Raw genomic sequence first — 21,950 nt, 5'->3', positions numbered from 1 at the left:
CCAGGAGGCCAACTAGAAGACTGCAAGTTAATGAACTATTTCAGTCCAGTCAGCTGGAGACCACACCGGCTTCTGCAGGGCGTCTCTTCATGAGTCAACAGACACAGCTCTTACTCCTCTTGAAAACACTGGACAAATACTCAGGTATTTAATTATATGACATTATAGTAAATTCTTTTGATATAAGCCAACTCCCATCAATCAGGAAGATCCCCTTTTATTTTCAGAGCTAAAAACACAGCTTTGGGCAACACTTGTATTACACTTTAACAATTTTTCTTCTACATCGAGTATCTGATTTGACAACAGAGAAAGATCAGGCTTGCAGAAGGAAGGCACTCTCTTACTTTTCCCAATTCAGCTACTTTTATAGCTTCTCATGTTAGACACCTAAAATGTTAAACAGAAAAAGCCCCAGGCTCCCAGGAACAAGCCAGCAGTTGAGTTTTGAAGGACAGTGCCAAATTCCAACTGCAGTCCATAAAGGCAAAGTACTGTAGACTCTATCTAGTCCCTATTTATTAGGCTAGACTCCATCTACTGTCTAGACTCTACATACTGAGCACTCAAAAGTTAAGGAGAGGTCTTACTTTAAATGGTGCAAGATGGTACACTCATTTCACTATGCCATTTGCAGCATCTTCTAGGTTTTTTTTTAATTTTTTTTTTTTTAATTTTTTTTTTTACTTTTGGAGAAAATTGGCCTGTTTTAGCGAGTTCTTTTTCTGGCTTAGGACATCCTGCTCACTCAAATCTTATAATGATTATATTACTGAGCGTTATACAAAACTTGTTCAATGTCAGCAGTCTACAAACCGACATAACTGCAGCAGCTATTCAGATGGTTTTTTTTTTTTTTTAAAGAATCATAACTGAGACTAGGACACTAGGCTCTGTTAATATTTTGTGTGTTTTCTGCAACTAGCTGCAACCACCATTTCAATATAAAGTTCTAGGATTGGCGTTTAGAGGGAAAAAGTAAAGCTGTGCTGTTTCTTTTCACAGATATGTAAGATCTACTTCAGAAGGGATACATGCATTGGGTTCAGCACCTTCACAGCACAAGGCTTAGTATATGGGAAAATGGTCTAAAATGTTCACCACATGTGGAAAATGCCCATAATCTTACTTAGGTAGCCAAAGCCTAAAAACAAATGTCTTTTTAGTCAAGGTGAGATCTATCAAAAACAATTTTTGTATCTCACACATATGAGAAATAAAAACTTCATGCTAGCACAAAAGATTTCCATTCCAGTCTCCACCATTGTGGTTAATTTTCATTTCCCTTTGTAGCACTGTTAGAAGTACCTAGAAGTTACGCATTGCTTGCAAAAGGTTTTGTTTGCATAAAATCTCTCACCTGACGACTGTGAGCTTTTCATCCACATCTGTCATCTCCTGCTCACTTTCACCAGAGGTTTCCTTAAACAAATAAACACACAAATAAATGAGGACACACTGGAATGTGTTTTATAATAAGATAAAATTCAGTGTCTCGCAAAGACATGATGTGCATGCACTCTATGCAGTGTATGTCTAAAGCCTGCTCAAATGAAATGAAAGTGGTGCTTCTATTTTCCACCCTCATATCCACCATGCATGTCTGATACACAAAAAGAAAAAAAACAGTTTTGTAAAAAAACGAGGAATTTGTTTTATTTTTATTTTGTCCTGGCAAAAGACATATTCTTATCCTTGCTCAGTGTGACCTGACTGTTGGTGCTGCCTCTCCCCTGAAAGTCAAAAAAGAAAGGCCTATGAAATCGATACAACTGTCTTTAAGGTTGCAGTTTCACATTACAATGAAACTACTTCAATGTTTAGCTGTTGTTACAGAGTAGGTTTAATTGCTATTTTAGTTACTTCTCTGTAGGTTTGTTCAAGGTTCAATAAAGTTCTTATATAAATATATTTGATTATACTATATTTTTGGGATGGTTATATATGTTTGAGATAATTCAATAAAAATTTAAAGCTATTCCTGGTTTTGGCAGTAGAATTATTGAATACTGTAGAATTAGTGGGTTATGACAAAGCTTATACGGAGAGTATATACAGATCATATATATAGTATCTGAATTTCTGGAGTTAAAGGATGGTGAAACATTGAGAATAAGATAAATTTCCATATTCTTACCTTCTCAGAAGTTTTAGAAAACCTTTTTCGGAGATAAATGTTGGAATCACTGTAACTAGTTCTGAAATGAACGTAAAAGTAAAGTTTGTAAATTAGTAAATATAAGTTTTGCTTTGACTTCAAAGAGAGCCACTGCAATTGTATATATTACTTTCAGGTTATGAAAAACCACAAATATGCATTCTTGCATGCATTTGAACATATAGATTTGAACTAATCAGCATTATGAACAGTAGTTCAAAATATCTGACCCATAACATAAAAATCCAAACACCTAAATGTGAATCTTTTCTGAAAAGCGGTATTCAATAGGGCTTTTGCACCTGTGGTATCATTTACTTCTCACTCAAGTGAGACTATATCCCAACTTACCAATTTAAGAATACTGAAAGGTATTACAGGGCAAAGAAATCTTGAGGAAAGAGATTGCATGTTTTGTAAACAGATTCTTTCAAATCCATTAGAGTGGTTCATATCTAAGCACTGTCAAATTATAGTTCACATCCCACTCAAACATAGCACCCAACTATTAAACTAAAAGGTAACACAGAATAGATTCAAATGAGCTGAATTTCTCACTGTTTCACAGATGTAAAAAAGGCCAAGAAATAATCACTAAATAAACTAGTTAATTGGACTCACAACCCATGGACTTCTTAGCTAATCTTTTCATCTACATCACAAAAACACTGTTTCTTGGAAAAACAGTTAGAATATAGCTGTATTCTAAATGCTCTGGGATTCCAGTTGTTTTTCTGTGCTTTGACAAATCAAAAAAACGAGGTCATATCAAGTCCACTGGCACTGAACTGCCTTGACACGTTCGAGAGCAGCATAGGTAGAAGCCATGAGTTCAAACAGACTGCTCCCAAAAGAAAGCAACAAGAAATATCGAAGGGTCAGAGCACACATTTTAAGACTAGACTCTCAAATTTAGATGCAGTTATGAGCTCATGTGTAATACCTGGTAAATTCCTGACAATCAGCAATTTCTTCCAGTTTATCTAGTGACAGAGTAGTAGCTCCAACTTTTGAAATCTGTACGTCATTGATCACATTTTTTCTTTTTTCCTTCCTTTTACTACTTTTTTCTGGTGTCTTCACAGCTTCTGACAAATCATCCTGATGATTTTCTTCATCCTATTTAAATTAAGAAACATTTTCCATTAGACAACAACAAAACTTACTCCCCAGCATTCCTGGTAACCTAGTGGAGTTGTCTATTCAGCTGATAAAACGCACACGGTATTAGATTGAAGCAGGATAAAAAAGGAAATGAAAATCCGTACAATACTTCCAGCAAAAGAAATCATTTTTTGAAAATTATTTTGGATAATACTGAGCTACAATGTACCATCAATTCTTTTTAAATAAGAAGTCATGAATGACGTAGTTCTTGGAATTTGACCGGGTTATTCTAGTAAGCGTTAAGACCAAATGTCCAAACAACATGTGGAGCAACATCCAAATTCTCAAAGGGGCACTCATGCCTGAAAATTTCTACCTAAAGTTACTAAGCTGGAAGGCATTTAAGACAAAATGCAAAAACAATTCTCTGTAGGAAGAGCTGCAATAGACACTGTCTAAATCTAATACACAGAAAAGTTATCGAAATTCTCCTCGTCTCGTCCTCCTCAGCTTAGTCAAACCTTAGCTTTACCTCCCTGACTTTCCTGCTCAGATTGGTTTAAAATTTCTGTAGGCAAATTTGCTGATTCCGATTGTCTTTATTGTACCTATATGTAAATTATGTGTATATACATATATGTATGTATATATAGAAAAGGATATATACAGATATACATATCCTTTTCTATATCAATGATATTGCTAGCTGTTCATCTCATTACAGAGCATTATTAAAAACACCCCTTGTAATAATCTTTTAGGCTTTTGGATTATGTAGAAGCTTCAAACTCTTTTTAAAACATCAGAAAAAAATCACATTTATGCAGTATTAGTCGGCTTATTCTTTGTAGCCTGAATCTTTCAATAATGTCTCACCAGGTTTCTGCAATCCCATTCCTTCCAGTAGAGGGCTGTGGCAAACAGTGTTGTGGAACAGGAAACCAAATATATTTTACATAATTTCTCTAATGAGCTTATACAGCAAAGGAAAAGCAAAGTGTTCAGGTGCTAATTGCCCTAATATATGCAAGAAATGTTACTGCTAAGAAAAGAAAGTACCTCAGGATGTTGGGAAATAGGAGAATCTTGAGGGGTGGATGCTTTTTGTTCTTCTTTTTCAATTTCTCTCTCTTTTCCTGTTAGTAAAGCGTCTTCTTTTTCATAGGAATAATTCATGTGACTGTTAGTATCCATTTTTGCCTCCTCTAGGTTTGCAGTATTCACTTCTGATGCAGAGTCACCTAGCTTACTCCCTAATCCTTTCTCTGGAGCATCTTCCTTGTAGTTCTGTGCTGGGATCCCCTTCTCATGCGAAATATCTGTTGCTGAGTCAGAATAAGATTTGTCATTTCCAATATCATAATCTCCAAGACGAGGCTCAACGTAAGCATCCAAAACTGCTGATATGGGAACATTATAATGTGGATAATAAAAGAGATCATGGGGTATTACAGATACTTTCGAAGAACTGGGCAAGACTTCAGCTGAAGACTCAGCTTCATCAACTTCATCCTGGTCTTCTGGACTTTCAGGTACATCTGAGTGAGAGTCATCAGCTGTTTCAGGCTGTGTAGATAGATCTTGGCTTTGGAAATTAGAGTTATTCAACAAATAATGGTTAGTTTCTGTTGTCTCAAAGACAGGTGATTGATTTGTATGCTCATTTTCTTGAGGTTTCAAAATTTCCTGATTTAGAAGATGAAGAACATATGTATGTGTATCTTCTTGTTTTGAGGTATCTTCTGGTAAAAGATCTGAAGCTTGGGATTTGGTCTCTTCTATTTTATTTATGGATTCATCTGTAAGTATTCCTGAAGTCCAAGATGATGGACTCAAAGAAGAAGTATTGGCTGATAGGCTTTTAGTTTCATTATCATATTCAGTAGAGGTCTCTCTAGTTAGTTCTTCAGAGTAGTCTTCAAAAGAGTCTACAGAATTTTTCTGATCTGTCAGAGCAGCTGGAGAAAGGTCATTATTCTGTTTCAGTGTACCATCATATATGGCTCCTTCACCTGGGATCAATTTATCGCTAAGAACTTCCCAGGAGGAGTTGGATTCAAAACTGACAGATCCTGTAATTTTCAGAGAGGTAGGCCTCTTAGGCTCCTCTTCAAAGGCTTCAGGTGAATCACCTAATGCTTTTCCATTACATTTCTCAGGAAGAGTTTCTGAGTGGATTCTCTCTGCGGTATCAGGAATATGAACCTTTGGAGGAGCAGGATGGCTCCGTTCATGGTTAACAGTATACATATTGTCTTCGTTTTCACTTAAAATCAAGATTTTGCCTTCCTGTTCTGAAGGTGTATCTTTAATGTGGACATATGTAGACTCAATTGGAAACTCTTTGTCAGGATCTGTAAAGTCTTCCTATGAGCAATGATACATCATTAAAAGACATATCATACTTACTACAGTTTACATACAATTTACTCTTCTTAAATGTTACAGAAAGAACAAAACTGGCTCATCCCCCCATTACCCTGAGAATAACCAATTAATGACTCACTCACTTTGAAAGTAGGGAAATCAATTTAGCAAGTCAAGTGAGTGGAACAAAGCTCAGCATCAAGAAGCCACTTGTGCAACTCGATCAGAATGCAGGCAAGCCTGCTCATCACGAGTTAATGTATTCATCTCTCCCTGTTTCATCTATGAATGCTTCACAACTGATTGGGCTTTTTTGACACAACCCTTGGGAGTAAAATAAATCTAACAAGCCCAACATATCTACCATGAAACATACTAATCTGCTGGTTTGATTATTCAGTTCCAATGGATTATTATTATACACATACACACACACAAACACACACATATATATACAGAGAGGAATGCTTTTCCTTTGTTCAGCAAAATGCCCACAACTCTCAAGGAAAACAAATCTTGATGCTCTCCCAAAATAATCTTAAATAATTACTAGAATAATTTTAAATCCCATGATTCTAACAATGATCACAAATTTTATCTGCTAGAAAATCTTGCACCAACTGGAACCTTCGGTCAACAAATTAGATGAAATAATTTTAATGTATAAACCATAATGTATAGGCATGTATTCAAACACAAAGGATTAGCCAGCTACTGAATGGACATCAGTCCTTTGATAACCTGTCCACCCCAAAAGACATGATTTTGATCTAAGTTTATAAGTATGATCACCATCTAAAATGACTGTTTTTTTTTTTTTTTTCATATCACATAGATCTCTTTTTTACCTCCAGCTTCCTATCTCCTATCCTTTAATTCCCCAGTAAGTGAATCTTTTCTTAAAAGCCCTTTTCAGAGGGCTTTTACCAGTCCCTTTTGAGGCCTACTGCTCAAAAGGGACTCCTTATTTTTGATAAAGTCTGCATTAAAGTTCTCAGCTTGGGAAGACAGCCCAACAAATCACCATGAAGGGTGATGAAGAGATAACGGATGAAGATGAAGGGATAAACTCCAGTCTTACCCTGAAGCTAACATGCCAAAGTAATAATGTCTTACTTAACTGCTGAAAAGTTGTAGAGCCTTAACCCCTTAAAGTTATGACTGGATATAATTTTTTAAATGCATAGCTTTCTCTAAAACAGTTTAGCAATCCCCAGCATATGCCCGTTTGACTGGATCTTACAAAAATGTGAAAAATTAAAGCAGAATAAGTAGTTTGTTTTTAAGAGCTTAGAAAGAAACCCTAGAAGATAAATACAACAATATCTAACTTTCTTAAGTACACCAAAGCCAATGAAAAAACAGGCCATGAGCCGAGAGTGAGCACGTACCCCTTCCAGCTCGGGGAAGTGTTCCAGAAATTGCGCCACATACGTCACAATCGATTGTTCATCGGGTGATTCCACCATTATATCTATGGAAACAGACACGCAGAGCTTAGTCCACAGTGTTCTACAACAGCTTCCCAGAGGGACACACCTTCGGATATTTACTCTGCCTTCACGATTAGAGAATTAACACCTACGGACACACATCTTTCTCTGGCAGCGCCAGAATCCTTTTCACCACTGATGGCACTCAGGAGAGTCCTCTCTATCTCACTCACTTTTCTTCCCACATCAGCAACCTAATCACTGTAAGGTTTTTGGTAGATATGGCCATGCAGTGTTCATAGACCGATAATAAATTGAATGCTACCCAAGAAAGCTGATGAAGCACTTTACCTTCTGGCTCCAGTAGCCTAGGGACACCGAGCCTACTTTGTGCTATGCTGAAAGCATCCTCCAGGTTTTCCCGAGCAGACTTCTCCAGTGCTGGCTTCATGTCTACCAAAGTCGAGTCTATCGCTTTTATAACGGCTAAGAAAGCGAGGCCGCTCCTCCAGCTGCTGGCAAAGTCCTGAACTGCAACACCGTATCTAAATGCAAGTACATAGGGTTTACATGAGAGCTTTGTTATAAAATGCTGAATATGGGCAGTCATCATTTCCAGAGGCTCCTGAAAGTTACAGGTAATGCTGCTGAGTTGCACTGGTTCAACTTGAGGCCTTTCTCAATTTTGAAAAGCAAAAAGTCCTTTCGTAAAGCACAAGGATTCACAATCTGACATGAACCTTCTTGTAGGAACTAGTCAGCAAAAACAAAGCCCTCCAGTACCCAGCAACCACATTTAACATCTGCAAAACCAGATGTCGGTATGATTCTTGATTCTGTGGCAGCATTTTAATGCCATGTCTTGGGAAAACTGCCAATGCTTAAGTATTTAAAAACATAAGCATAAATGATTCAGATTTGTGAGTACTTGGCCTTCTAAAGTGCAAAATGGTGCTATGCAAATGTAAATGCAAATGGGGCCAATATATGTATAAACCACAAATGTTGTTAGGTGCCCAGAGTTCTGGAAGATAAAAAGACTACCACACTTGCAATGACATACAGCCCCAGAATAGAAAATTCCACATAGGTCATTGGATAAAAGGATTATGATCAAGTTACTATGTTTTAAATACAACAGTTGAAATATCATTTTTTCTCATATTACTTATTTTAAGTTTATACCATTAGACTAAATTGAAAAAAGTCTATGGCCTTTGCATCTCTAGCAGTTTCTTCCTGCCATTAATGATATTATCAGCTTTATTTTGAGAATGAGATTGTGGTTCCTCTACAGTCTGAGCTGGCAACAATTAACTGCAGATCTCAGTGGGACAAATTTATCTGCCAAACAAGCACCTCAACATCACCAGAGGTAACCCAAGAATGATGTGCCCACAGAATTAATATTTGAGATGTAAATTTGCATCCTTGACACTATACAGACAGCATTTGTGTTTGCAAGCAAATTTGAACATGTATCAAGAGATAAAATACCATATATCCAGATCCTCCCACTTGTGTAAGTTTGGCTCATGCTCTTTTAACAACCTCTAGCTTAGTATGTAAAATCATTCCTTTACATAATAGGTAAAATACATGCAGAGCATTTACTCATGCCCTTCTTCCACTAAAGCACTAAAGGACTTCCACTAAGGGCTAAAGTTTTTTAACCTGACAATAACTCTGCCTCTCACTGACACAAAATGCTTTGGCTAAAGGATTATGTTCCTTATTAGAGAAGAGATGAATGTGTTCAGCAAAGAAATGTTCCCAGAATGAAATACTTTGCTCCCAGAATAGAGAGCAAAGATTCAATCCCTTCCCTTCTTAAATTTTGAAGAATCACGGATTGAAACACGGACTTTGTCCTTCAAAGCACTTAAGAGCACAAAGAGCAGCTCTCTTGGCTCTGCTGCTGAACATAGAAGGCAGTTTTTCAAGTCCTTTTTGTTTTGTTTTGTTTTCAGTTCAGCCTCCACTTGCACCTACCCTTTTACTAGCACAGAACACAGAATACCTAATAGATTGTGGAAAAGTCCGGGTTAGAGGTAAGAAGAGTGATTGTGTTTTAGGGAATGCCAAGCAGATTAGATCAAGTTAACATTTAACACTCAAATCATGAAGCCAGCAACATGCACAGCTTGAATGCCAAGACAGTCTCTTTAGATGCATGTGCATAGTCATGTATCCAGTTGCAATACCTTGTGCCTGCAAACTTCAAATGAATAAAAATAAAAATAAAAATAAAAATAAAAATAAAAATAAAAATAAAAATAAAAATAAAAATAAAAATAAAAAGTTAGCCAGGACAGAGAAAGCACTTTCAGCTTCAAAAGGATTGTTGGTAAAATACATTTTCTATGCCAATTCACTAGCCTACTTTCTGGTTTTCCTCTGAACCCAGGTCAGAAGGGCTCTGATGGCTTTTCGCTGATCTTTCACAGTAACAGACATGCTTCTCTCTGCATTTGGAGTGCTTGTCTGAGACGTGTCTGACTCGGGCCCACTGGGCCCAGATGACAGGCTGGAAGAGGATGAGTTCCTGTTGAGGTTGCCTGTGAGTTCTTTAATCTGCAATAAAAGATGAAACACGCAGCATGGTGATTAAACACTGGGCAAATGGAGAACTGAATGTTTGTTCACAGACAACATCACATACTTTTAAGATAACGGAGTCATAAATGAATTTTAAGAGGTAATTACAGGCCTGTCCACTCGACTTCCAACTTTTACTGCACCGGCCTAAAAGCCAGGAGCAGCTGAAGCCCAGTTGGTAGCTCCGGGAATCACAAATGGACAAAATTATCAGATGACACTTAACAAACTCAAATTCAAATTATCAAACAACAACAACAAAAATGTTCCTGAAAGCGAATTTAACGGAAATCATTCCTTTTCTTCAACAAAACTCATTGAGTAACACATATTTAGCCAAGAAAACATGACCAGCACTCTTGTCCTTGGTAAGTCTTGAGATTTGACTATGCTGCTTTCAGGCCCTTCATGCCCCACACTGCCAGAGGACTGATTTTAGTTAGACCATCTCTTCTGGTGAGTCCTCGCCAAAAGGGTGCTGTGCAGTTCTGTGTAAACGCAATGCTCAAGGCGGATATAGTTCAGCTTGTAGATAGATTGTTTTCCAAACCTAATGCCAGTCTAAACTGTAAAAATGAGCCCAAGAGAATAAAAGTGCATGAAAGCCTCACATTCTTTTATAAAAGCTGCTGATTGCCTTCCTTCATCTCTCCCAGTTCAGAGGAATTTGGGCCTTTGCAAAACACAGGTAAACTTGGGAGCAGTTTTAGTCTGAGCCTGAGGCTAAATAAGAACTCAAATTTAATTCAGTTTCATCAGTTCCAAAACTTTAAGGCCCTTTAAGATGTTTTATTTGTCCCTCTACATCAGTGGTGAATTTCTGACACATTGGGTAAGTCTCAAGAGATCAGTTACGCTAAATGAAATTGCCAGCTATGTGGGACCAGATAAAGAAAAGGTTATTGAAAACAGTGACCTGAGTCACAGTTGCAAGATTGCAAGAATTTCATTCAGATCCAGGGAATCTCAGGTGGAATCCTGAGAAGGCACAGGAAAAAGGGGAAATGAGCAATTTGAACCTCTAATTCTGGTCAAACAACTAGGGCCTAATTTGCCTCCAATTTACATCAAAATAATTCCAATGAAGTAAAATGAAAATAGCTGCAGGTATAAAAGTAGTGTAGATTAGGAGGAAATACTCAGGTTTAGCAAGCTTAATGGTGTTCTTTAGGACGAAAAATGAACTTTAATCAACTTTTAAAAGTATTTAACCAGATTTATGAAGATAGATATCTATGAAGATAGATCACATGATTAAAGTATTCAACTTTAATTACCTGAAAAAACAAGATTATATTCCATATTAGTCCCAGTACCAGAGAGGAATTTCCATCTGCTATTTCTGCTGCATCGATGCTAACAAGTTTTACCTGTAGAAGAGATCATAGATAGTTCAAAGAAACAGTAGAAATGCAAAAATAAAATAATCGGCCTGCACTGAGATTGCAGGATGCAACCAGAATACCTCTGCTACAGACCAGTCAGTCTAAAAGCTCGTGGTAAAGGTAATTTGCCTGGTCACAGCTCATTCTGCTCACTGCTCCTAATCTTAACCCTCAAGCATGACCTGCGGAACAGGAATGACCCTCATTCTCCATCCCCAAGAGGAGAAATGCATTTCCTCCAAACATGGGGCAAGATGGCTCTCCCTCCAGTGAATCCTATTCTTAAAATGTAGAGGGCAGAGATATGTCTCCTGTTTACACCTAACCTAAGGTATGGGAAGACTGCAAAATCTGGCCTGGTTGGACAGAATATAGATAAACTCTAGGGAAGAGGTAAGTCACTTCTCATAAAAATTAAATCCTAACAAGCTCTAGGCTCTGCCTAGGTCTGTTTAGTTACGTATCTCCTTTCTGCTTGCTTATCTCACTTTACACAGCTTGTCACAGAGCTCTGCTGAGATCAGTTAGCAAGGGATAGATTTGCCTAATCCAGGCAGTTTCTAGAGTTTCTCACATTGAGCTTTCTTTCACATGATCACACCAGAATGTTACTTAGACAACACAGACTTGTTTTTAGTGAAGGTCACAGCGGAGGAAATAAGGAAGTTGTCGATACTACAAACAACACCAGGACTGAGTTAGAGTCCTTATCTATTACTTGGAAATTCTGTATATGATGAGTCACTTAGCAGCAGTGGCAGGCTTTACCCTGCTGCCCCAGTTCCACACAGGTGCATATTGACAGGTTCCACCTACTGTGGTTTAATATCTAACTCTGAAGCTCTTGGCGGCTGAGGTATTTTGCCAACACTTCCCTGGCTTCACTGCCACCCTTCACTCACTGGTTTGGTCAAACAGAAAAAAGGGAAAAAAAAGAAAAAAAAAATATATAATGTCTTTCAGAACAATCTTCAGTCTTTCCAAGAAGACACCTATAGTTGTTGTATTTCAGAGTTTCACTTTTCTTCCTAGTTTCAAGATATTTGACAGGCGAAACCTTTAATTCAGACTGCTTTTAATAGCAAGTTTGTCCAAGGTGGGGAGCAAAAAAAAACCAAAACCCCAGCAGTTTGTCCAAGGTGGTGGGCAAATAACATTTAAAATTTAATGACATTAGGTTGTTCTCAGTGTCAACTCTACTCTCTTGATGATGCTTAAATTTGTCAGTACATCGCAGTAGAGACAGTCTGTGAGGTATTGGCTGCTTAGTCTGTAGAAACTAAAAACTTACTGAAAAGTTGTTGTTTTAGCATTATCAATTAAAAGGCTGACTGGGTCCAGGGAGAGCTCCTCCTGCCTGGCCCATGTGTGGAGAGGTTCTGGTTTGTGACCTGAGAAGGTCACAACAGGTTCATAACACCCAAGAACACTGCTCTATAGTGTATTGATCAACAGAGAGGCTAAGAACTCATCTGCCAATGTGCCTTATTTGGATTTGGGTGGAAGCATCATCAGGGAAATGGTTAAGAAATTTGAGAATTTATTTCTCAAGGACTCTAGCTGGATGAGCAGATTTATGCTTTCATGAGCAGATCAGTCCCTATACGGAGATTTCCCAAAAGGCAACTTTAAGATTATTCATTCTAAAATCTGTAATTTCTTTTTTATGTATGACACACACATACTTAACAAACATTTCTGCTATTTTTGTTTTCTATCTGATATTATTTATTCCTGTCTACAGAGCAGAGGTCACAAGATTATTCTTTTATGAGTAAACATAACAGAGTATTATCATTTAAAAGGATATGCCCTAACTCCATATTAATTTGGGCTGTCCCAGGCCTACGGCTCTGGGTGTACTGACACTGGAAGATATTGACAGTAATGCTGAATGAATGACAAGGCATTTTCTGATGTCCTGGTTTCCTGAGCTGAATTTTAGTGTGCATGGAACTCATGCATTTATTTTTTAAATCTACAGAGCTTTAGCCAAATCTCTCTCCAACCACTCCATATTTAGAAGGCTATTTCTTCTTACAACTCAAATTACTAAAATTCATATGAGAGCAGAATAAATAGTCAGAAATCAACCTTGAAGAGAGGATTCCCAAGCAGGAAATTATCAGCAGTAGAAATGGCTGAGAACCAGCCAAGGGAGCTAGAGTGTATTCCAATAACAGCTGGTAAAGCCATGGTTAGATGCTGTCACTTCTCAGTGAGAAAAGAGGAGAAGCAAGACTGTATTTCAGATTCTAGATAAAAAGAGAAATTTAAGTATATATAGCAAGAATATGCAGTCCTTTATAGGGCATAGTCCAGTGTTAGTTTTCTCATTCTGACGGATTTGGGAACCTGAAGGATCTGTAATCTGAGGATCCTTCCTGAAGGATCTGAGGGACCTCTAAGGCAGTCGTGTTACACAACTGGGATTTATCTTGACACCATTACTTTTCATCTTTCTTTAAAAGCAGAGACCTTTCAAGACACAGGACACATCCCTAATGCTAAGAACTGAATCATTTCAAGCTATGGGCTGGGATCTTGCTTTGTCACTGACAATTGTGTCAGGTTCTTAGGAAGTGTTCTTCAGTCAGTGATGTTGCAGTACTGCCACACTGACTAGGAAGAAAATCATTGCCTTATAGAGTTCTGATTCCAGAAACTGTGCGTTTATGTCATTTTCTGAGATTTAATTTTCTGTTGCCTTTGACTCATGCTCAGCTGCTGCAGCAGTTTGCCAGATACACCCGTGATCTGTAATACTGAAAATATCTCTAATGAAAGGAAGGAAATACATCTACCTTTGAAGTAACTGAAGTCATGGCACTGAGACTCAGTTCAATAAAGATTACTTGTATTTCTTTTATTTTCTTTTAATATTGGGTTCCTGATCCTTTAATCTTATTGAACTTTTACGTTATAAATTGAACATAAAATTCTTGGTTTTTATACTCTGTAGGTGTTCTCTTTGTGCATTTTATGGGGCTTTTCAGCCTTGCCATTACAGCAGCAACTTAAGGTCACAGCTTCTTCAGAGAATACATACTATGTGCGTGTAACTCCTATGAATATGCTGTGCATTAGCCTAATTATATTTGCAAAATATATTGAGAGATAAAAATAAGACAAGGCTTTGGAAATACTCACATTACTGTCCTCCAAAAACTTAAGCGCTTTGGCTATATTGTTTAAACGAAAAATGCGATGGGTTGAAGATTTGTATTCATGCATCTATAAAAAAAAAGAGATAAAAATAAGAGACATAAAGATTAACAAACCTACAAACACAGAGACAAAATAAAAGCTAAGGCAATCCATATGTATAAAAGTACAACTACATGACCTGCCCTGGCTGCAGCAGAACAGGGTTAGCAATCAATTTGCCTTAGCATCTCCAGATGCTATCGCTCTCTTGGATCAGCCAGCTTGATTAATCATATAATTACTCCCACAACCACACTCAGTCACAGGATTAGCTGAAAATTTATAATAATAGATTTTTTTTTCTCTTGAATTAAATTAAACTATCCTAATGAAGAAGCATGAGCAGTTTTGCAGATACAGGAAAGTGGGAGGCAGAAACTTTCGCTTTGGCAGAGGTGACAGAATTGTTGCATGCCTGTCTCCCTGCAACTCCATTTTGCCATTTTTTTTCCTAGAAACACCTAAAGAAACAAGTTTATCCAGCTGACCTTCCCTCTTTCCTTGCCCTCCTTGACTGTCCAGGTCATAGACTGGGGTTTGCCACGATATGTCTCCCTTTCTAGTTCCCCTCCCAATTCCTCCTCCCCTTCCTCTGGCTCCCAGCGCCAGTCTGCGTGAATGCACATGGAGATATTGCTTCTGTATCAGCTTCCTCAGGCTACATTAATATCAAAAAAATCAAAAAAATGCGTGGATCTGAATGCACGGCCACATTCAGTGGGTATTCAAGTCACAGTATGCAGATGGTTCAGTCACTGTGCAGCATCACCAGTTATTTACAAGTGTATCTGCAGTGGTGACGGCTGCAGAGCAAGTCTCTCCTCTCACCTAAAAATAAGTGTGATACCCACACAGAGGAGAGTATTTGCTGACAAAGTTAAAATAGAAAGAAAATATTTAAGTCAACTGTAAATGATTGCTTAAGTCAACTGTAAATGGTTGCTTATACATTGACCAATTTTTTCCTTTCCTTTTCCCGTATTTTTTCTTCCCTTCCCTTCCCTTCCCTTCCCTTCCCTTCCCTTCCCTTCCCTTCCCTTCCCTTCCCTTCCCTTCCCTTCCCTTCCCTTCCCTTCCCTTCCCTTCCCTTCCCCTTTCCTTCCCTTCCCTTCCCTTCCCTTCCCTTCCCTTCCCTTCCCTTCCCTTCCCTTCCCTTCCCTTTTCCTTTCCTCCCTGTATGATTAGAGAAATATGAGCCAATATATCGGAACTAAATTAACAACTGCATAAAACGAATTCTGTATTGTAATCATCTCAAACATACAATTTATGGATTGAAAAGATAATACAACTAAAACCAGAAAATTTATTCTTCCTTGGTAAAGTGACTTGCATGATCTGCCTGTGAAGTATATGAACATTAATAAGTTTGAGCTTAAAAAAAAAGAGAAGGGGAAGAAACATTTATAAAGATCACACACTGTTTTCACCTCCTTGCTACGTATTTCCTTGAAGATCTAAGTTGCAGCTCAGGACATGAAACCACAGCTTAAGGAAATAACAGTGGAACTGCTGAAATGCTTCTTATTATCCCCAAAATGCTAGACCCATCTCTCCTTTATTCCTTGAATGTTCAAATGTTGTTACTCGTAAGCCACAGAGCTCCATACTTAGGCATGCTTCCCCTTATATACATACCAGCTTTTGTCCTGACAGGACTTCCAGTAAAGCCATCAAGATTTTGCCATCTTGTATATCAATAAATAAATCTCTCACTTTCAGAGGAGGTGTACACTGGAAGAGAAGAAATCACATAGCCATTAGAACAGTAAGCCCCCATTATTTTAGGGAACAAGGAGGAGAATTCTACAAGACAAATACTTGAATATTAAGCTGCAGGAAGAAGTGGTCCACTTCACTTCAGTAGCAATTTTCTCATACGTATAACTAAGCTGAGACTGAGCTATGAGTACTCACATAGCTGAGATCAGAGAGGGAGCTATTCCAGACTTCACATTGCAGAATCTCATCCAAAGGACCCTGTCTAGGTATGGAGCACCCAAGGCTGGATACTGATCCCTCTGACTAACACAGCTCTAGCAGACATGAATCCTACTTTATGTGGAAAGAAACAGGATTCAAATCAAGCCGCTCACAATATTGTTTCCTCTGTAAAGTTTATGGTGGTTCAGCTCTGCTTCCAGGTATTTTTAAAGTACTTTAAGTGACAACTTCTGACATTTTTTGCTGTCTTCTCACAAAACTTCTCCAAATGAAATCATCTCCCCACTTCACAGATGGGTCTAATGTGCACACTGCAAAAATGCACAGCCAAGTTAGTCTCAGATGCAAGTTCAGGTGTCACTTACTCATGTCTCTCTAAAGAGCCAAGACCTTTTATCTACAGTGGGGCAGTGCACTATTGTTTGACTAAGCACAACTGGCACGAGGCAGCAGAGCCAGCTCGTCTTGAAAGAAGGTCCAGATGAAATGGTCTGTTCCCAAAGCAGACATACTGCACTGCAGTTTGTTCCTGAAGAAGAGGACTTCACTTCTGCCATTACAAGAAAGAAGCAACTCTACAACAAGTATATCTTGAAGGATAAAAACAAGAGTCAAATTCCTGAAAGGGTTTAAGAAATCTCTTGTGATTAGACAGAGCTTTAGGAATGCTCTCATTTTTCACCTGGATGCATTTACTTTAACAATTCCAGAAAATACAGTAATATTATCAGCAGATTTTTACCCTTTCTTGAAGAAAGCATTTTTCTGTGTTGCATCATACATATACCTATATACATATATGTATGAAAAGAGAGAACAGAGAACGGAGAAAAAAATTCACATGCCCATAAAGCCTCTAGGACTTCACCTACTTGCCTTGGCAGAATTAGCAGCACTCTATGGCCTTTTTCATGATCTAATTCCTTTTGTAAATTAAAGGCCTTTTTCACAGCCATACATGTGACAACCCTTTTCGACAGCTTTCAAAACTACAGTTAGTTTAAAGCTCTAGAGCCTGATTCATGAAGGAATCACATAACACCTTCTTAACTCTTAGAGACCTTTGGGAGCAATTGCTAGTCAAAACATTACCAAGTAGCCTTATTCTCATTTTCCAATGAGACTTAAGAGGATCCACTGCTGAATAGTGAACTGAAACAGCTGCATATGTGATGCCTTTCTTCTAGAAGCCCTTTGATTTACTATGGCTGATATGCAATCACTACTTAAGAAGGGCTAGACTGAGCGTCAACTCGTAGCCCAAATTTAGTCCTGATTTGGATTTCATGAAATTTAGCCACAAATATTAAAGGCATTGTGAAGCCCAAACTGCAGTCCAGGTTCTGTATGTTGGACTCATGCCTTGACCCTACATAAACCATGCTACTGTTTCAGCAATACTAATGATTTTTTTGTGCAGTCCTCTCATTCTCTTCATCAGGACAGCCCTTCTCTAGAAGGCCAACTATTTGCATGCGTTAGTACCTACCTACTGCCAACAGGAATAGTAAATTAGGTTCAGTAGTCATATGATAGTACAATACAGAAGAGATTAAGAAAAAAATAAGTCTTAAAGTATGATGGGAAGTATAAAAATTAGTTCTCTAATATAGCTGGGTATGTTACGATCCATGATATAAGATTAATGACAATTATTTTTGCTCATTTGGATAGTTGGGACTGATCCACAGTCTGAAGAGCCATACATCTTTGGCTGTGATGGTTTTAACATTGGAATTTCCAGTCCATAAAATAACAGTTATCATCATCTCAGAACAACCTGAACCACATTTCATCTTTTGTAAGTAAATTCTATAGCCTCATGTTAACACCCAATAGCATTAGGTACATACATGTATCTGAGATGAACTAAAACTGAGATGAATACATTCACTGCACCTTAAAACAATTTTCATTACCTAAAAACTTGCTTTCAGCTTCCCCTTCTTCCCCTCCAAACCTCTACATATGCATAGTCAACTTTGATTCCGAATTCCAACTACATTAATTTTTAAAAGAGTAAACTGTAGTGTCTACTGTTGTGTCCTTGTACCTGACTATCCAGACCATTTATCGATCTTACCTTTCCCAAATGTAAGTTTATCCATCTGGTAAAGGTCCTCTTCTGTACATTTTCCCGTTCCACTAGAAATAAGAGACAAAAACACAGCACTTAGGTTTCCAGGAGAGATTAAACTTACAGAAAATTTTCCAAAACTCATATGCAAAAAAAACAGGATTCATGAGAGCCCTGTGAATAAAGCAAATGTAGTCCACCTAGATCAGCAGGCATAGAGTTGAGCAATGGTCTTTTGTTCTGATTTGATGCCCAGACACCATCTATCCAGTTGCAGTTACATTTTAAAGTTGAAAAAAATCTCTTAGCTTTGCAGTCAGTGCAGCAGTTTATGCACGTTCATGTGTGCACAGCTCTGCAGTGATGTTCATCTCTGAGCAAGCAGTTTGACCACTGCATGTCCATTTATAGGACAAGTGCCCTGCCACCCTCATGCAAATTGGGCTCATGTGGATTCCAACGTCCTTACTTGCACACACCGTGGAGTAAGAGTACATTAGGGAACATGACAGTTTTGTCTTCTTGCCTCTGAATGGAAAAGCTTCCTCAGACCTTCCCCATCTTCCAGCTAGTCATTTTAAGTCAAAATTCCCAGTCTCTACATCAAAGAATCATTTTATTTATATTGCAATAAGACAAGGAGCGCTTGTTCCTTGCCAGAAGTGCTGTATGCTAGGTGCTGTACAAATAACTCTTGTGCCAGCTGCAGAGTTTTTAATCACATGTGCCATTTCCTGAATCCATTTCCATAGTGAACCAGAGTAAAAGTGCAAGAGGAATCAGATTTCTGACCGACTTTCATTTATTTTCTAATATAAAAGAGTAACACATACATTTAATATAAATGAAGCAGACTGAAGAAGTAATATTTCATTTTAGAGACAATTATTCTCAAGTGCTTCTCAAATTTCACTTCAATTAAGGAAATCTGGCAATTTATGAACAAAAAAACATTAAAACCGGTTATATGCTGTATTTCAATTTACTCAAAGAACATATCAAATATATTTTAAACCCATTTTGTGTTTCTTCAGCCCTAAGAAAATAGCTAACCTATCTACTGGGAAATCACATTCTGTAAAAGTCTGACTTGTTTTTATTGGTCAGGCTAATTATGGGCTAAGTAGTAGCTTCCGTAAATCAAATTTTAATATTGTCCTTTTTGATCATTTTAACTCAAGAGTCAGCAGCCTCTAATCATATATATAATTGTTTTCCTTATTTTGATGTATTAGAATAGAGCTTTCAGCATGAATTACATCCGTCATTGACAGCCATTCAGGCCTTTTAAGCCCCCTTATTCCTGTAAAACCTGATTTTATGTAAGATCGAATTTAAAAAAAAAGTCATTACCCTTTAAGTGCTTTAGAAAACACAGACAATGCCAAACTAATTATTGCTGTTGGCTTTTCGTTTAAAATATTTTCGAAGAATGTGCACAGATTTGAAACAGCTCTCCACAAATGAAACTGTAAATTACATGAGGGCTCCAGAACATCAGTAAAATAACCACAGCATTTACTGCCTACAAATCTCAAAATACCATAAACTCAGAGCTGTGTCACGTCTTTCCAGGGCTTTTCTTCCTTTGGCAGCCCAACCCCAGACGTGGCTTCCCCTGCTCTCACGCACGCCCATCTGTATAGAACAAGTGCTATGGGCCACATACGGCGAAGGGCGTAACTTCAGCAGCTGATCTCTTTAAAACTAACCTTTGAGGGTGGGTGGAAGTTAATGTTAAGCCAGATCTACTCCCAGATACACGTCTTTTTGATCAAATAGACGTGCAAAGGAGAAGCACAGCGAAAGCAAGAATCATCACAGGAACAACAGGCCACCTCTTTCTCACGCTGCCGCTTTCTTACGGTAGTCTGCAATGTTCAGGACTGCTCTGATGGGCACTGCAGCGTTTCAGGGAGGACAAGAGGTCTTGGAAAATGGGCTGGCTACACAAATTTCCAATATGGACCAAAACCAAAGGGAAAACACAGAGAAATACAAGGAAGCAAGAAAAAGTATTTTCTAATTTCAACAGAGGCTTAGATTCAGTGAGGGTCTATTTTTCTATTTTTCACCAGTCCCCTTGGCAATCTTAAATTTCAGGGTAAATAAGGATGCGAGAGAGAGCTGTGTTTATTTACAGATTACCCACAAACCAGAGCACTTACTGGCTTTTAATTTTGCTGCACAAATTCTGCCATCAATGCAAATTAGAGTCTCAGGCACATATGGCTGAAAGGGTGGGCAGGCCGGGCTAGTGTTACTGCTTCGGGATGTTCATGCACCAAAGAAAATATAAAAATCCCAGGAATGTTCAGGAAAGCACATGCATATGCACACAACATCCTGACACTATTTATTAAATATTTCTACAGCAAACACACGCTTGCAGGTAAGAGCAACGACCTAGAGCAGACACTATGTGATTCTGTAACAGACTAAAGTAATAGTAACTGGATGGCGAGGAGAAAAGGGGAGGAAATGTGTTTATAAAAATCCCTAAGGCGGACAAACCCCTAATGCAGTCCATATGCTTGACTGGAGAGTTAATGGGAAAAGTGCAGCACAGGTATTTATTGATGTGTGCCTTTAACTGTTATTCTTCGCTAGCTTTGTGGACCTCCCAGTCGTGGTACGGCCTCTCCTCACCACAACTTTTTCATTTGTGAGGATTGTAGAGACTCTATAAACTTTATACAGTTTCTATAAATTAAATGGAAAATTTTTTTCTCTTTCGCACCTACTATCGTGTAAAAGTGCAGAAAATCATTCAAGTCCAAAGATCCTACTCAGTTGTATACAGCTAACAGAAACTGCAATAGGTTTACTGGGCAGCTAGAGAGCAATAACACCATTATAAAATAATAATTACACATACCATATGGCAGGCCTGCAGACAAAACCTGTGCGTGATGCTGGAAAAGAAGGCTGCCTGCTGTGAGGCTTGAGCTCAAAGATCTAATGCAAGAATGTAGTAAAAAGCTAGAAAATGCCATTTTGGTTAAGCTCAGGTCAGCCCTTGTCATAAGAGACAATTAAAAACACAAAGAGAAGCGCTGACCACCACACAGCAATTGGGCCTTCAGTTTTCTCCCAGTGATCTCAAATGCAGCATGGTCTGGTGCTGCAAGGCCCTGATACCTATGCCGAAGTGCATGGGTACTGCACAGCTATTAGATACTGTAATTTAGGGAGTAAGACAACCCTACCAGGGAAGAAGGGTGTTCTGGCAGGCTGATGAGCCTCCTGGAGCCTGTGCACATCTCTGCCTTGCTGCTGCATCCTGGAGGACAGCGAATTTGGTTCAGGCACAACATGTGCACCCAAGCCATCTTGCAAATACAGAGTCACAAAGACATATACTCGGGTTTGTGAAACCATCTAGCAAAGGAAACTCATCTATCACAGAAGAAAACCAAGCTAGTTCAAAGACCACTTGCAGAAATTCAAGGCTAAGTTTATATGAAACAATAAAAGTAAGTCCAGCTCATCCCCTTCACGGCACTATTTCCTTCCCTACCAGCCTAGAAATTGCTCAAGCCTTCACTTCTATGCCACTTCTTCCTCTTTCACATCTCTCCTCAAAGGCTATTTGTTGCAATACCACTAGAAGCCACAGCCTCTACATTCAACAACAAAGTGAAGATAGCAAATATTGATTTGCTTTTAAATTA

The 21,950-nt window shown here is 38.3% G+C and overlaps 1 protein-coding gene across 2 annotated transcripts in view; it reads right to left on the bottom strand.

Moving 5' to 3' along the window:
• CLMN (calmin) overlaps positions 1–21,950 on the bottom strand; it is a 73,354-nt gene that overhangs the window by 5,665 nt on the left and 45,739 nt on the right. For both annotated transcript variants that reach the window (XR_003250580.1, XM_026046497.1), the window contains exons 2-12: positions 18,283–18,344; positions 15,894–15,989; positions 14,199–14,282; positions 10,941–11,033; positions 9,449–9,639; positions 7,417–7,610; positions 7,024–7,106; positions 4,325–5,632; positions 3,102–3,277; positions 2,138–2,198; positions 1,361–1,422 (exon numbers count right to left, since the gene is read on the bottom strand). Coding sequence is in view for 1 of the 2 variants with exons in the window: in XM_026046497.1 (XP_025902282.1) it covers positions 1,361–1,422; positions 2,138–2,198; positions 3,102–3,277; positions 4,325–5,632; positions 7,024–7,106; positions 7,417–7,610; positions 9,449–9,639; positions 10,941–11,033; positions 14,199–14,282; positions 15,894–15,989; positions 18,283–18,344 (2,410 nt within the window). In the remaining variant the exon portion in view is untranslated. The remainder of the gene's footprint in view (positions 1–1,360; positions 1,423–2,137; positions 2,199–3,101; positions 3,278–4,324; positions 5,633–7,023; positions 7,107–7,416; positions 7,611–9,448; positions 9,640–10,940; positions 11,034–14,198; positions 14,283–15,893; positions 15,990–18,282; positions 18,345–21,950) is intronic.

Source organism: Nothoprocta perdicaria, unplaced genomic scaffold (genome assembly GCF_003342845.1).
Source record: "Nothoprocta perdicaria isolate Ctin4 unplaced genomic scaffold, notPer1 scaffold_108, whole genome shotgun sequence".
NCBI lineage: Eukaryota > Metazoa > Chordata > Aves > Tinamiformes > Tinamidae > Nothoprocta > Nothoprocta perdicaria.
The sequence above is the reverse complement of the archived record's forward strand: the minus strand, read 5'-3'. Positions and strand labels throughout refer to the sequence as shown.